This window comes from Cladophialophora immunda (assembly GCF_000835495.1).
Source record: "Cladophialophora immunda strain CBS 83496 unplaced genomic scaffold supercont1.4, whole genome shotgun sequence".
NCBI lineage: Eukaryota > Fungi > Ascomycota > Eurotiomycetes > Chaetothyriales > Herpotrichiellaceae > Cladophialophora > Cladophialophora immunda.
The window spans coordinates 3,229,679-3,245,266 of NW_015622544.1; the positions used below are offsets into that span (position 1 = coordinate 3,229,679).

The 15,588-nt window shown below is 54.4% G+C and overlaps 6 protein-coding genes across 6 annotated transcripts; 2 read left to right on the top strand and 4 right to left on the bottom strand.

Moving 5' to 3' along the window:
• Window positions 1–2,583: 2,583 nt before the first annotated feature.
• PV07_07491 (uncharacterized protein) lies at window positions 2,584–3,603 on the top strand (the record flags this gene model as incomplete). The annotated part of the gene is made up of 1 exon (XM_016394580.1): window positions 2,584–3,603. One exon carries the CDS (start codon window positions 2,584–2,586, stop codon window positions 3,601–3,603), a length of 1,020 nt encoding a protein of 339 aa, XP_016247999.1.
• Window positions 3,496–5,142, bottom strand: PV07_07492 (uncharacterized protein; the record flags this gene model as incomplete). The annotated part of the gene is made up of 4 exons (XM_016394581.1): window positions 3,496–3,985; window positions 4,061–4,588; window positions 4,674–4,997; window positions 5,065–5,142. The coding sequence occupies 4 exons, from the start codon at window positions 5,140–5,142 to the stop codon at window positions 3,761–3,763; spliced, it is 1,155 nt and encodes a 384-aa protein (XP_016248000.1). The 3' UTR covers window positions 3,496–3,760.
• A 327-nt stretch (window positions 5,143–5,469) lies between these two features.
• PV07_07493 (uncharacterized protein) lies at window positions 5,470–7,198 on the top strand. Its single transcript, XM_016394582.1, has 4 exons — window positions 5,470–5,834; window positions 5,898–6,051; window positions 6,186–6,852; window positions 6,931–7,198. The coding sequence occupies exons 1-4, from the start codon at window positions 5,783–5,785 to the stop codon at window positions 6,994–6,996; spliced, it is 939 nt and encodes a 312-aa protein (XP_016248001.1). The 5' UTR covers window positions 5,470–5,782; the 3' UTR covers window positions 6,997–7,198.
• A 1,334-nt stretch (window positions 7,199–8,532) lies between these two features.
• Window positions 8,533–10,682, bottom strand: PV07_07494 (uncharacterized protein). Its single transcript, XM_016394583.1, has 2 exons — window positions 10,523–10,682; window positions 8,533–10,404 (listed from the first exon to the last, which is right to left on the bottom strand). The coding sequence occupies exons 1-2, from the start codon at window positions 10,600–10,602 to the stop codon at window positions 8,889–8,891; spliced, it is 1,596 nt and encodes a 531-aa protein (XP_016248002.1). The 5' UTR covers window positions 10,603–10,682; the 3' UTR covers window positions 8,533–8,888.
• Window positions 10,683–10,937: 255 nt separating this feature from the next.
• On the bottom strand, window positions 10,938–12,784 carry PV07_07495 (uncharacterized protein; the record flags this gene model as incomplete). Its single annotated transcript, XM_016394584.1, has 4 exons — window positions 10,938–11,745; window positions 11,796–11,917; window positions 11,967–12,256; window positions 12,316–12,784. The coding sequence occupies 4 exons, from the start codon at window positions 12,782–12,784 to the stop codon at window positions 10,938–10,940; spliced, it is 1,689 nt and encodes a 562-aa protein (XP_016248003.1).
• A 450-nt stretch (window positions 12,785–13,234) lies between these two features.
• Window positions 13,235–14,880, bottom strand: PV07_07496 (uncharacterized protein; the record flags this gene model as incomplete). The annotated part of the gene is made up of 2 exons (XM_016394585.1): window positions 14,584–14,880; window positions 13,235–14,532 (listed from the first exon to the last, which is right to left on the bottom strand). The coding sequence occupies exons 1-2, from the start codon at window positions 14,672–14,674 to the stop codon at window positions 13,235–13,237; spliced, it is 1,389 nt and encodes a 462-aa protein (XP_016248004.1). The 5' UTR covers window positions 14,675–14,880.
• Window positions 14,881–15,588: the final 708 nt, after the last annotated feature.

The window sequence follows — 15,588 nt, forward strand, 5'->3', positions numbered from 1 at the left end:
TCCTGGGCTTCTCGATGGGCGGCTTCGTCGCGCAGCGCATCGCCCTGCAGGAGCCGGACCTGGTGCGCCGCCTGATCGTCGCCGGCGCGGGCCCCTCGGCCGGCGAGGGCGTGGTGGGCGGCGACCCGAAGTACTTCACCGAGGTGGCCAGCGCGGCGACGCCCGAGGAGTCGAACACCGGGCTGATGCACACGTTCTTCTCGCCGTCGGCCAAGAAGCAGGCCCGGGCGGCCGAGTGGATCCGGCGCATGGAGGCCGCGCGCCGGGACCGCGCCCCGCTGCTGCACGAGCAGGGCACGCAGCGCCAGATCGCGGCCGTGCAGCGCTGGTTCTCGGGCGACTTCCGCGACGAGGGCTCCTTCGACCTGCTCGACCGCATCGCCGTGCCCACCCTCGTCGCCAACGGCTCCAACGACCTCCTCGTCCCCACCGAGAACAGCATCGTCCTGTGGCGCCGCCTGACCAACTGCGACGCCAGCCTGCACCTGTACCCGGACTCGGGCCACGGCTTCCTCGACGAGTACAACGTGCACTTTGCCCAGCTGGTCAATGATTTCCTGGATGACTAGGAAGGGGAAGAAGGGGAGATTGAGTTGCAATGCCTCGTGTGAAAGTATCTGCTAGAATGCCACTATAACTACATAGTTGGACGTATGATGGCTATCATGAACCTCAAATGTCCGACCTGATTCGAGTTGCAATAGTACTTTTATTCTACCCAAAATTGCAGATATGTTTCTGTGCCAAATACAGGGCGCACCAATTTGACTTCGATAACCCTTTCGCTCTTTCAGCCTCGCAAGAGCCTTTAACAACCGAATGACCCTGTCCATCGCCATCATCAAGAACCCCAGCCTTTTCCCCCTTCCTAGCGAAAGTTATGCAGAATCAGACTTGCCAAAATGGGGAACTATCCGCCATAGGACCCAGGGCCTCCTTGGATCTCCACATCTTCCATTGTATAGGGCTGGACCCGTAGAGGCCAGGAGTTCCAGTTAGCATAGGGGTTCAAGCCCTCGACGCCGCGTTCGGAGGTTTCCGGGCCACAAATGTACCTTCCAGGTGTCGGCGACCGCAAATGCCACCAGTCTTCGAACTCTTCCTCAAACCGCTCCCGAACCGCCTCGGTATCAGGCCACCTGAGGCTGTGGTAGGAGAAAGGGCCCTCTGCGATGTCGAGGCCGACCCTGAAGCGCCTGGGAAATTTGACAAACGGTACAGCTTGAGAGAGTGGCATGTACCATCGCCACGAGGACAGGCATCGCTTAATTGAACTGAGGTCCCAGAGCGGTCGTTCGTGCCGTTGGTCGCGATCGTCGAACCCTTGAGATCCGTCAAACACGAATTCCCAGCGCATCTTCTCGACATATCGTGGCATTCCGAGGCATTCCATGATCTGGGACAGAGCAATGGACTGGCGACGAACACAAAGGATGGAGTTCCGGCATCTGGTACGGCTGTTGAACGTCGAGTAGGGAACGTCGATTCGTTTCAGAGTTCTCTGGACCATCATGCATGCATCATCCAGCGATTCGTGAAGCCCAGGCCTAAAGCTAACAATAATTTCCCTCCAAGCTGTGAGAGGAAACCGTGCTGCGTTGCCCAGAGTGGTGCTGATAATATTTTCGGGTCTCGCCAAGGTATGACATTGGCAATTCCTCCCGCTTTGGATGTAAATGCGAAGCGGGAAACGTGAGATCTCGTCTCTGATCATGCGAGAAGTCTGTAAAAGGGATTTGATTGTAGTAGGACAGATATCGCCGGCCGAGTCAGTAGATATGCTGACACCCTTTTCTGGAACGAAGTAGCTCAGGACTTGCAAGATGAGCTCGTCGGGAAGAATTTGACGTCGGGGGGAAGGACCGCCGTCAATATCCTCTACAGACTCTGTACGACATGTGGAGGTCAAAGGTGTCTGGGCGTATCCGACGTGGCAAGGAGCGGTGATGGAATCCATCGTCGAGTTAGCAGAGTCAAGGGAGGTGAAGTGGTTTTGAGTATAGTGTCAGCTGTTGACACACTGCGGAGGGTAGGTTGACTGGACAGAGAGAGTTATGCATGCTGTACGTTTACCCTACCAGGCCATCACAGATAAATGTCTCGCATCAAACATGGGAGTCGGTCCAAAGCCCTCGAGGTCCTCGAGGACCTTGAAGGTTGGCCTTTGCAAGGCTGCTGTCTCAGGAAGGAGGCAGCCAGACATTCCAGGTTTACACATCGACATAACGGTTGAGGGAACGCTGATTAGCCATGGGTGCTGCAGCGGCCACACAAATGAGTCGTTTCCGCGGATGGTACATGGTGTACCAAAGGATTGATGAGGGCGAAAGTTTGGATCAGGGCAGGTCGTGGATGCTGCGGGTCCTGGCTTCCAGGCGAGGACCTCGAGCTGTTACAACAGCTCTCATACATTGAATATGTCTGCCGACATTGCTTCTTTCCATAATAATCCACTTGGACAGAACAGGGCGCACGTATAAAGCACCATCCGTCCAACCCGCCCGCCAGCTTGGAGTAGCCCCTTGAGTTACACAGCCGATCACGAACCTGAGCCTCGACAGGGACCTCGACGTAGATATGAATATGGAGACCAATGCTCGACCTTGTTTGACAGACAACGACATGAATGATTTCGTGGACACAGTGAAGTCCTGCCGGCGGGATCGATACCTGCTGCCGTTTGAAATCCTGGCGCAGATCATCTCGAATGTTGTCCCACGCGACGGGCTCTGTGTGTCAAACCACCCCGACTACCACTCCGATTTCGCCACTATCGGGTCGCTTCTGAGAGTCAGCGTCGCGGTCCAGAACGAGCTCCTTCACCGCATATTCAGCCTACCACTGCAAGTCCGTATTTCGAGCGGAATCAGCTGTCGCTGCTTGTTTGGGGTGGAAGGATTCTCCAAGACGCGGCTGGGCAGGGCAGCCGTTCTCCCACTAGGAAGATTCCCAGAGATTGTGGTGACGTTTGTCCCACGATTGCTCATGGTGCCGTGCGGGTACAGGAGCCAGACGCCGTTCTCAGTCGATTTCCTGAGCGGCCACAGAGGAGTGCTAAAGTTCAGAACTGACATTCGTTGCATATCGCGGCAGTCTCAGGATCTCGCAGAGGCACTTAGCAGACATCCAGACACCAAGGCTGACCGTACGCCTCCCTTCAGATTCAGATTTGATGGAACTCATGGCATGGACGAGGTAAACAGGCTGAGGGAGATACCTCTATGGGAGGTTTCGGTGCTTAGACGGCTGTTGGAAAAGTGGCAGTGGGTTTGCCTCCCGACGGTGTCGCACCATACTCCGGGCTATCAGATCGACGTGCCCGAGAAAGTCGTGACTGGGGTTGTCTTGATCTCGAAGTATAACCAGGATGACAACCTCACCGGCATCAGTCTGGATGACTGTCCCGATGTGGTCGCTCGCTACTGGAAGGGCCTCTTGCTAAGTTTCTATACGGATTCGTCCCCGATCATTATGGAGATTGGATACAACAAAAATCGCATCAATCGTCGTTTCATCATTACCGCGAGGAAGGCAACAGAAGTCCACGGTGCTGAAGACCTATACGAAGCGGAATGCTTCATCCAAGACACAGACCCGCACTGACCAAGGTGCAAAACACTGTTTGGTGTGAACAGCCCACCAATAAACCCCTGGAACAAGTCATTTCCCTGGACGACCAAGAGCTTCATGCACAAGTGGCGCACGAGGTGAAGCTATTGGGGGTGGATCAAGCGCTGCTTGAGTCTCCGGGGGAGTTCGATCAGGCCGCGAACGGTGTGTCCCTCCTGAACTCCCACCGACCAGCTCCCGAAGCTTCATGGACGCGTTGATACCCCAAGACTCCCTGGATAAACGCAAGGACAAGCGATACGTTGACCACCACATGCCGACTTTGATGGTGGTCGTAAGGCTCAACGGTCAACGAGTCACGGAAAAGACCGAGGCCAAAGATCGACTCGTTCAGCCTGATGCGCAGGTACGGGATCTGCGTGCACGTCAGTTGGATTACTTGGACAGAGGGAGACTAAATATGCTCGAAAACATTCTACATCGCACACACCTTGCGGACGTCTTGAGGATCCGTCCTGATCCAGCGCTGCAGATACTCCGCCAAAAGTCGCAAACTAGGCTCATGCGTGCCGTGTATGGTGATCTGGTTCGGTGCATTCAACGACACCAGCATGACGTAGGGGGTCGTGGTGCTGAAGAGGATCTCGGGCCTAGGCAGCGTCTCCAGCACGGGCAAGATATCGGCGTTCGGTTCCAGGGGACCTGGGTAAGGCACACGGTTTGCGGTCGTGCTGATGCTGGTACTCTTCGTGGTATCAGCGACCGACTCCAACTCCGCCCAGTCGTCTTCGTCTTCACGAGAACGGGTCGGGTGTTGCTCATTCACCTCTTGTTGCAAGGACGAGGTGCTACCACTTGGCTTTGGAGGGTCAAACATGGATTCAAAGTCCTCAGCGAAAGCCGACGCAGCAGTTTGTGCCTCCTTCTGCAAGGTGGCGGTTTTGGGCAGCGAGATGGTGAATAATGCCGGCTTCGGCCCCGACCAGGCTGTCCGGATTCTGGTCTCATCGGGTGCGACCTAGATACAGATGTACCACATATCAGCAGATTCCTTAATTCCAACCTTCTTTTATCGTTCCCAAGGAGCAAAAGGGCGGCCGTACTTGGAGAGACAACTTCACCACATTCACAACCTTCAGCCTTTCGAGAAAAGCTTCTGTCCAACACTCAAATCGCTCGTCCTCTAATCTCCTGCCTAGAGTGTCGCACCAAGCCTCCACCACTCTGGCACAGGCAGGGACGAAAGTCGTCATGTCGGGCCAAAGAGACCCCAGCTCGGCCCACAGCATGTGCCATTCTGCCGTGTACAAGACTTGGTAGCCGATGATCTCCTTGAGCCTTACGAGAGATTTCTGCACTATACTATCCTCCCTATCGAAGAGGTCCCGGGCGTCCTTTCGGACTTGCAAGGGTCTGGGATGGACGCACTGTTAGAAAGCAATCTTGTTTGTGCCCATCGTAGAGGCATATATATGTGGGACTTGCAATTGAGACATTTTGTGGAGGGTTGAGGAGGAAGATGTCAACGGGAGAGTTGTACAAGATCTGCAGCACAAATAATAGCTTGTCCATGGTTATGGGGTGACGATGAGAAAACGCCTTGACCCTTTGTAAATTGGGGGAGAAAAAGGGGCTCGTATGCAGATTCAGCCTTGCGACGCTTTGTCGAATGCGGCCGACGGTTGATTACTCGAGTCTTGGCTCAATTCGTCTCTTCGCTTCCTCAATTCGTCACCTCTTTACTCCTCGTGCGCACTTCTTTCTGTGGGACCCTGCTTCCTTCTCTCCTCTCCATGAGCTTCATCGACTGTCTCTCTCTCCGCAGACCACCGATTCCTACGCAAGACGAAAACGCAATTGGCGTGAAGCCATGTACCACCGCAATTTTGGACCCCACGAGGCCCAGACTCACAAGCTCTGTATCCGCCTGTGCTAGCCCTACCCCCAGACTCGCCTAACTTCGCCTGGGTTTGACTAGCCCAGCACGGCTCCGAGTGGTTGGTCTTGGAGACCTCAATTGTCCGGAGTCCAGCCTGCGCCACAGGGGATACGGACAACCTTTCACTCTCATCTCTTACCTAGCCGACAACCAAGCTGCCAAGTCTGTTCTCGCGCGCATAATACCAGAGAATATAAAGAGTGGGTGAGATCCTTTGGTCGAGGAAATGTGCGTCTTAAAATTCAGATATCCCATAATACGATCCCTCCCAAAATGCCTCTGAAAGCACCCGCTGACAAACTACCGCTGGCGGTCCGCAAGAATGGTAACGAACCAACATGATTCCACCTGTCCGAGTTCCATGGTTCTTTGCTGACTAGCTGTGCAGTGCGGGACGAATGGGAGAGCAAGAAGCCCGAGATCGAGGCGCGGATCTCAAAGGCCCTCGGCGAGGCGTGGACCGTGACCACGAACCCCCACCTGCTGTACGTGTACACGGACGACGAGTCCTACAAGGCTCGCATCGGCGACGTCATCATGTGGTATGTCATGGCTTTTCCCTCTTCCGCCTTGCCGGGCTCGTCCTCCGTTCTCCCCCACCGAGATCATGTTTCGGACCGCGCGCGAATAAGACGACAAAGACTGAAGTTTGCGTTACCGCTGGCGAAAACAAAAGGTACATGGAGCCCTTCTGCTCGAACCTCGAATCCTTTGTGGAGAAGTACGGCGACGACGGCAAGTCCGAGCTCAACGCGCTGTGTCCCAAGCACCAAGTGGAACTCGCGCCGCAGGACCACGACGACCACACCAAGTTCACGTACGGCGGCCTGCAGATCCAGGACGGCGTGCTCCGCCTGCTCTTCGCCGAGGGGAACCTGGCCGTCAACGTCAGCGACGTGAGCCGCGACTTCCACGAGGCTTTGAAGACCGCCGCTGCTGGGGGCGGCAGTGGCAGTGGCACCGCATTCAACATCAACGCCCGGCAGTCCGTGCGCGAGGGTTACGACCCGGAGATCGGGGCCGTGCAAAAGGCCATCGGCGAGCTGGTCGGCGCCCCGGGCATCCGCCTGACCCCCAACTTCGAGGCCAACGCCGCCGTCCTGGCCGCCGCAGGGGCCCAGGTCCGCGACGACTGGGACAAGGTCCTGGGCCGGGCGAGCCTGGCGTACTTCGACGGCCTCAAGTACCAGCTCGAGCGCGCCGAGTTCGAGGGCGACGACATGCTCCAGGACGGGTTCCAGGAGGGCGTGGCGAAGAACGAGATCTCGCTGCATGTGGTGGGCAAGCTGCAAAAGGGCCACTATCATGAGGTGTTGGTCGAGGACGGCGTGCTCGTGATCCAGGTGAGAGAGTTTCTTTTTGTTTCACGAGCCCGCGGTTATGGGTGAAGGAGTCATCAGCGACTGACTAGCTGATTGCAGACGACTCCCGAATACTTCTGGACCAACACGTCCGATGTTGGCAGCGAGATCTTGGAAATCCTGTGAAAAGCCTCGAAAGAGGGATGCGTGGCGCGTGATGAAAACAACATTCACGATGGTGATTGGAATGATTCTGGTGATAATACTTTCATGACTCTGTCCCATAACATTTACGTGATTCTGGGCTACAATCTATGACTTCCTTTCCAATTCACCCGAGTCACCAAGTCATTCTTGTCATGAAATAGCACGGGTTATTCTTCTAGCACGATCCAGTTCTCCGAGACTCTTGTACATTGATCTCTACGTTGACATCTCCCTTCATCGATGTGCAGCCTCGGCTGCCGTGACGAGAATCTGTTGTCTTAGCGCCGACGACCAAGCTCTTGGACCACCTCTACACTCCACATGTCGACACCCACATCTTCAATTGCTTCTGTTCTGGGTATAGTGATAAGAATGACGAAATTGTAATCCGGATACAGGAAAAGTGTCGAGGGGCTCCAGAAGGCGATTTTTTTTGGGATATTTTATTTCAAAGCTCTGGCCCCTGTCTTCGAGCCTTTCCATTCGTCGCCACCAAGACCAAAAATCTTTCTGGAGTCTATGGTCTGTCTCGAGCCAATCTCGAGAGCCTATATCGATTTGTGATTGCGTAGGTAGTTTGTGGTAGTTCCAGCCGGGTAGGTCCAGTTCCAGATTGATCAGCGATTGTCCACCTCCAGAAGTCTAGCATTTCCCCTACCATACCTAGATTCCAAGTATAGCCGGCCTTCAGCTTCTCAAAAACTATTTTGAAGTTGACTGCGCGAAGCCGAAGAAAGGATCCCCTAAGGTGCCACAGATCGCATCCCAAGGCCTTGGATTGTGCGGCAACGCATTGTGCGGCATAATCAAGTTCAAGTGAATAGAGTTTAGGAAGGGACGCCCCGGGATATTTCTGGTCGAGTTGGATTCTTGGGCAAGGCGTTTGTGACGCTTTGGGTGCGAAGCAAATCTTCACCTCTTTCCACCTGATCAAAGGGAGGTAAACAAGTCGATTGAGCGGGTGAACACTTGAAGAACCAGCAGGACTATCCTCTCTCATCCGAAAACAATCACATCTCTTTCCATTGGTGATGTAGACGTTCAGAGGTTTGTTGAATATCTGTCGCAGAGTCTCTTGCTTGACATCGAGGGAGGTCTTCAGCAGGCGGCGGATGGTGTCCAGATCGGCATCGTAGTCAGGGTCGTTGGAAATGCAGAGTCCCGCGTGTGGCACAAAGCCGGAAATGACCTGAGAGATGATCTCGTTTGGAAGTTTGAAGTTGTTCAGCTGGAGCAGGGTTGGGGGGTTGCTGTTGTCGCCTGTCAGGGGATTGGAACTTGCCATTTTTGCTGCCATTGATGGCACTGTAGGTCGCGCACTGGGATTGTTTGTCGTGCCATAGAGGAATGAAGAATGGTTCTGAAGCAGGATATTGAGCTTCGAGGAAGATGTAAAGACAGATGAGGCAGAGGCAGGGGAAGTCAGGTGGCAGACGCGACAGTGCAGCAAGGCAGTGCTCACCCGCTTTGTCTTATATTCACCTTCAATCTTTCAAATGCGCATGCGAAATTTCACACAACTGATTTGTCGACATGGCTTCACCAGAAATAGTGAAAAGTGTCGCATGAAAGTCCTGCCCTCGAGTGTGAGGGAAAGGAAGGACAAGGCTCCCGCCGCGGTGGTTTTAATGCCATAGCCTTGCTCTTGCACCGTTCGGGACCCTCGTAAGGTATCATTATACACCCACAATCAGGAACATCGCCACCTAGGAAATATATCTCTATGCATGTAATTGCACGCTTTGGATATAAACAATTCAAGGGTCCAAGATTCCTCGATCCAAGATCCAATCGATTTCCACTCCCTTCCTTCTTTAAAGAAGAGAGATATATGTCCTTGGCCATTACACTTTTAATAGTCCCAGACCTCGTCACGCCGTAAAGCGAAATGCCACCTCCTCCATTGTTACCGTCCCATTCTCTACTCCCTCGAGGTACTCTCTCAGCCCGACGCCCCAGCGGCTGTGGCCAACATTCGGGACATCCAGGTCGGCGGGGCAAGAGGGGATGGGCTCCCAATTCGAGCGGTCGTTCGGGTCGATGCCTGACGATTGCTTCGCATTGTCATTTCCCTTTTCAACCTCATCATCGACATCGTGATCGCCCTCCTCGAGGTCAGGTAGGTCCAGCGTGGGTTCTTTATGGTTGCCGCCCTCTCCTGATCCGCCGTGCCGTTTTTCCTTCTTTGAGGCAGACTTTTTGCTCATCCTCAATTTATCTTCATCGTCGTCGTCGCCATCATCGAGAGGGATCTTGTCGACCTTGACAAGCACAGGAATGACGGCTCCAGTACCCAGACTGAACTGCCTGTGGCTCAATACTCTCAACAGGGCCCCAATCGCGCCAGAATGGCTGGTGATGCTGACCCTCTCTTTTCCACCAACAAGCTGCTCGTGGCCCATCAAACTGTCCATCAACGCCCTTAGGCGCTCTGTCAACGCGCTCTCTGGTTCACGTCGGTCGGGGTCCCAGAACTCATCTGTTTCCGTCAAATGTGGGTCCAAGTCGACGTTGAAGGCTGGGAACCGCTGTCGAATGTATGAAACATCGCTCCGCCTGTCGCACGTATGTATCCCGGTGCCTTCTCTCAGCTTCTCCATCACAGTTGCCTCCAGCTTGGCTCCATCTGGGAGGATGCCCTCGAACGTGATGTCGGCAGTCTCCATCGCCCTATCGAGGGGACTCGCCAACCACAGTTCCGGCAGGTTCATCTTCTGCTCGGCAATCTGTCTCTGCCAGAAGGAATTGACCTCCCTCGCTTGCCTCTGTCCCTCCTTGGACAAGCGCGCGTCGCTCCAGGTCATTATCCCGTCCGGGTCGCCGTCTAGCGCAGCATAGTGGCAGTCCCATGCCTCGCCACCATAGTAGCGCTCGGCGATGTTGTGGTAGCCGTTTCCATGCCGGCCGAGGAACAGGAGCAGATACCTCGCGGCAGACCCATGCCTTTTTCTTCTCCGTCTGTCTTCATCATCCTCGTCTTCCTGCGCGGCGCGGTTCATCCAGGAGACATGGTGTTCGAATCTCTGCCACGCCGTCATCCCCCGGCCATTGTCGGGGAGTGTTGTATCCGAGTCGTACTCGCGGTCGATGAGGCCGAAATTAGTGGCCATGAAGTCGAACTCTGCGGCGACCGTCGAGGGGTCGTCCTGGAGAAAGTATCCCTCCAATGTCGTGTATTTGTAGGCATATCTTCTTTGCGCCGATGGCCGTTCAGGCTTCTTGTCCTGCTCAATCTCGCCTCCCCCTGTACCGCCGCCGCCTCCGCCATTATCGTTGTGAATGTCCAGCACGCCCTGGCCGGAGGAAGAGAGGAGGGAGACGCCCATGTCGCTCATTTCGAGCAGGCCGCACACGGCGAGGGAGACGGTGAGGAAGAGGAGGATCTGTCTGGGAAGCGCGCAGTCTTAGTCTCCGCCATGCAACGAGATAACCAACTACCCCCTCTAGCTTCCTTGGGTGGGAAGCGAGAGAAAGACAAAGCACAGAGAGAGATCCACAGACTTACATGGCGGTGGTAGTGCGGCAGAGTCGGGTGGGCCCTCTCCACCGACGATGGACTTTGCGATGCGGTGAGTAGTATATCATCTTGACATGGGTACCACGAAGGGTGCCATTATGGGCCGAGTCCGTTGCACGACCTTGGAGTGTAACCTGGTAGATTCATATATCACGTTCAGACAATGAAAAGAAGGACGGAGAGAAGCGGCACGACAGGGCATGGCATCAGCCTGCGGCGGCGGCGGAGGCGAGGTTTAGCCGACCAGCAGCATTACGGAGCATTTGGCGGGGAATGATTGTGAGCGATTTTGGGCGTGTCAGCTTGATGGAGTTTCATTGGACTTTTACTCGGATTCAACTCGCACATCCTGTCTGCATTGGGCGGTTCAGGTCAACTAAACGAAAGGCTTTCTTGAATGGATTCAGAACGTCGTTGGTTTGAGAGGACATATGCGACAATCACCAGAGCACGGAATGTCGTGCTGGACGGGCACCGCAACTGCCCGAGGATCCAGGATACGAGAAGAGGCATTCCCCATGTCAACGACCTCCTCCAAACACTCTTCGCGGTTCCACACAGACAGAGCAGATTCAAGATCGTGGATCGACTCCGGCAGACGCAGGAATGCACGGAGCGCGTTCTCAATCGCTGTCCAAGTGTGTGCCCTCGTCCTCTTCACCACGCCTACCAGCCTAGACATTTTCCATACCCGCTCGTAATGTCCCGGAGACCGGAACAGGCTCAGCAACGTCCATAATAGATGCTCCGCACTTAGACTGCTGTCGTCGTCGGCTTCTTCCAAGATTCGTTGCAGGGCCTGGAGATACTCCTCGGTGGCTTGGGCGAAGTCCCCGTGCTCAGCCATCACCAGGTTGAGATGTATCAGACAGGCGATACGGCAGTTATCCACCGCTCGTCGTTTGTCTGGGTTTTCATACCCTGTTTCAACCGACTTCAAAGCATTCGCCAATTCTGTCCCCTCTTGGAACATCGTTGCCCGGTACCGGTGTGTTCTCAGTATCCGCTGCTGTGCCGGTGTCGAAGGGAGATTTTTTAGAACCTGGCTTCGTCGTGCGTCAAAGAACTGGGTGAACTCATGGCAACTGCTTCTGAACGCAGAGTCGGGGTGTACGCTTGGAGAATGGGGCAATGCCGCGGCAGACTCGACGAAGCCATCAACGTACGCTGGGTTGCCATTTGCCGTCGGCCACGACAATGCTATGAAGCTCCTGCAGGCCTAGTCAGTGGATTGCCGCGCGCCGAAGCATGCAGTACTGACCAGACCAGCTTTGTATGCATTGTCGGATTGCTCTGAAGCGCTCGAAACCCCCCACGTTCGAGGAGGAGTTGTTTGAGAGCTCCCCAATGCATCCGTGCGGTTTCCCGGTCACCCCAGACCCTCTGAATCTGTCAGACCGTCACTCGCGTGTGGAATCGTTTTTGGAAATACCTCTGCGTTTGCAAGGAGGCCGACGCCAATAATCGTCCAGTCATCACAAGGACCCTGTCGCCTCTGAAGGCTCTGATTCACCGCCGCAAGCGTGCGCTGTTTGAACTCGAATGTCTGCAAAGACATCCAAATTCCTCTCATTCCCGCCAAGTGATGGGCTGCGTGGTGGAGCATGCCTAAAAAGGGGATCTCGTGGTTGCGGTACAGGTTGAACAAATCCCAACAAGCTCGAGGCCGGCGAACCGCCCTGGTCCAATGTCTGTGGACGAGGGAGGGGATCACAAAGTAGTCTGCATGGCTCAACACCCGTACAACACATATGGCAGTGTAGGAGAAGAAGAAAACTCACAGTGATCCACAAGTTCATGCACATCACGAGTTGCTAGGATAGGATAGGAATTGAAGGGATCTGCTCGCCCGCCTCCTAGCCGTTGTAGAAAGCAGGACTGCCCCGGCCCTGCACTCCATTGTACGACGCGGTTGGGTGAGAAGGGAACTCCATCTGCCGCGTGCTTTTCCCCTTCGTTATTGGACTGGAAATCGCTGGGAGACGGAATCGAAGCCTTTGGGACCTTGCCCCTGGACTCGTGTTCGGACTCCGGCCGAGCATCACCCTGTTCATATCGCTTTCGCCGGTAGTGTTGCGTAGTCACCCATGATCTCGTCTTTTTCCGTTGTTCTTTACTGTTCAATCCCTCGACGAACTCGAATTGCTGTTGGAATTTGGCTGGGGCCCTCCCTGGAGTATCACGTTTTGATGTCCCTTTGCGAAGGAGCCCGCGAGGCTCATTGGGAGTGGCTGATCCTTTGCTGCTCATCGTCAGTGTGGCCGTTTTTCTGTCTGAAAATCATGATGGTAGGATTCATGAACTGGTCACCGGCGCCTAGACACCATGCATCTCGAACTCACGCTGGAAGACGAAAAACACTATGTGCAATTGCTTCAGACATCATTTTTCTAGGCTGGCGCCTGTGGGTACCTATGGGTGCTTACCTGCCTAGGGAGTCTGGGTGCGTCCCCCGCTTAGTCACTGACGGGGAGGCCCCCAGTGACCGCTAACTAACACCTAAGACCGGCTTGGCTTGACAAACGAGAAACCCCTTAACTCCATTAGCCTCGTGGCTGGCGTATCTATCGTTTTGTCGTAGTTTTTCTCGCCTCGCGACTCATTGCTCATATGTATCCGCGACGTTCGACGCATCCAAGCCATTACATCCCCGTCCATACAAAGGTCCTGAACATCACGGGATGCTCTTCACCAAAGTTCTCACATGACTGCTAATGAGGTGAAAAGAGCCGCGACAAGAGGCCGAATCTTATTCTGGGCCTTGGATTGAATGAGTGCTGCTCCATCGTGAAGCGGACGGGCGACGCCACTGGCCGTAGGCAGACTTTCGGTCGCAGAGACGGTGATTGTTGGCGATGGTGGAGCAGGCAGGATTGAGACGTTCGGGTATGTAGCGGGTGGATTGGTTTGGTTGACCAAGAGTGCGTACATGATTTCCATCGCCGAGAGCTGTTGACCGAGTCCGCTTGTCCCATCCCATCCCTCAATATACCACTTACTTCCACAGGTATTGTTGCTCGCACCTCCTGTACATGCCGCCGCTGCACCTTGCGCAGAGGCCCGAAGAACCTCACCGATTCGACCTGCCGAGAAAGGCGCCATCTTTGATGTCGCGGCCATCCAACGAACGAGATAGGCCTTCATTGACAGCTGGTCGACATTGCAGGTCATGGAGAGCTCACATTCTGCTTCGAACAGGACATTGGATGCGTTGCGGAAAGGGCCGATGAATGTGTTGGTTGAGTCAAGTAGGCCAGCGGTCCGTTCGATCCAAGGCGAGGATCCGTTGGTGTAGTTCTGCAGCACAGCCGCACCATACAGGAAGACACCGACGTTGTAAGTCCACTGGTGGTGGTCAACTCCAGTGCAGTTGATAAGCTCATCAGTCCCGTCAAAGACATTGTAGATGTTGTCCACCAAGCCAATTCCTGACGCCCAATCCCAGATTGTGTCTGCCCAGTGCACATATGTTTGGTTGCCAGTAAACCTTGCCAGCCTTGCCGAGAGCTGGAAGAAGGCGCCGTTAGAGACGCTGTTCTTGTAATAGTAACCTGCGTTCGACGGATTGAACTGCCATTTCAAACCTCCGTTGCACAGAGAAGAATTCCAGCGAGAGACATAATCCTCCCAGGCATTATTGACAATCTGAAGCCAGGATGGGTAGGGCGCGGCCAACTGAGGGAAGGAGTATTCGGCGGCGGACATGGCCACAAAGACCCAGAAGGCTTGGTCGTCGTTCCCGGTGTCGAAGGCTTCGGCAGGCACGTTGAAGTCATATCTGGGGCCAAGTTGAGCAATGAGTCCTTGTTGCGTAACATTGACATAGCTGTCGTCTCCGGTGTAGTGCCAGTATTCCATCAAACCACCCCATGCGCCACCACTCTCCCACCAGTAGTAGGGCGGAAAGGGCCATTTTCCGAGAATCCCCCCAGTCTGATTGCCATTATACAGGTCGATTACGCCCCGGGCCGTTAAGGACGCCGCCTCAAGGATGGATTCTGGCAGGAGTCAGTGAGAGGTTGAGCAAGGGAGACTCGGATCGAACTCACGTGTGTCATCAACATTGAGAGCAATACTTGCTGCATTTTGTGATAGGAAAGAAACGAGGGCGATTGTTACGGAAATCAAGAATCGAATCATTTTGCGCGGTGCACAAGATGGTTGGTGAAGGGATGAAGATAACCAGGTCAAGTTGATGTCGCCGACAGGGGAGACAGTTCAATGAAGGGCGAGAAGACAACAATTACAGGCGCCTGGTCAACCGGCGTGCTGAAGGAGTGACACACAGAGAAGCATGAAAGAATCCAAATCAAAGTGAATCAGACTGCTCGGCTGGTGGAAGAAGGCGACTGCGCATCCATTTGTGATTTGAAAAGGAGCAAGCTCACACGGGACGCAGCCAGCTCGTCACCCAGCTGTGTCTGTATCATTGCCTCTGCCTTTTCTCCATCACGGCCATCGTCGACTTCCTGTACAGAAGCAACCTTGTCAAAGATATTGAGCATCGCCACCCGACCTACAATTGTGTCCTCTGAGGCCTGTATTATGGCGCAATGCAACGACGACCTACGTTTGATGATTGGGAGGGACTTTTGCCGCAGGGTTCAGCCATGAGCGCACATCATAGGGTGTTCTTCCACCGAGATCGTCCTGCGAATTGCCGCTGTTCCCGCTTCCCTTGTTTGAATTCAAGTTCAATCGAGATCAATTTCATGGACTCGCCGAGCCAAAGAGCCCCGTGCTTATCTCCACCTCCATCTTGTCCACATTTTTATCCTCTTGCGATGCAATCACTGAGGAGAGCGTTGGCGTCAGATGTGAAAATAATCGGTGGGCGATTCAGCGCGATCGGGATGCAATTGGTCAGGACATGCATGATGGAATTGTTGCATCTGCAGGGAGGAGCTTGACATCTGTCCTACGCAGCGAACAGGCCTCTTTCAGGGACAAGTCGCACAGTCTGACACAATAGACGCTATCTTCAAGTATTACCAGAGTGCTGCCGAGCAAAGAGTGGCCGCCATTTCAGATATAGCTGGCAGTACCGGTGAAGC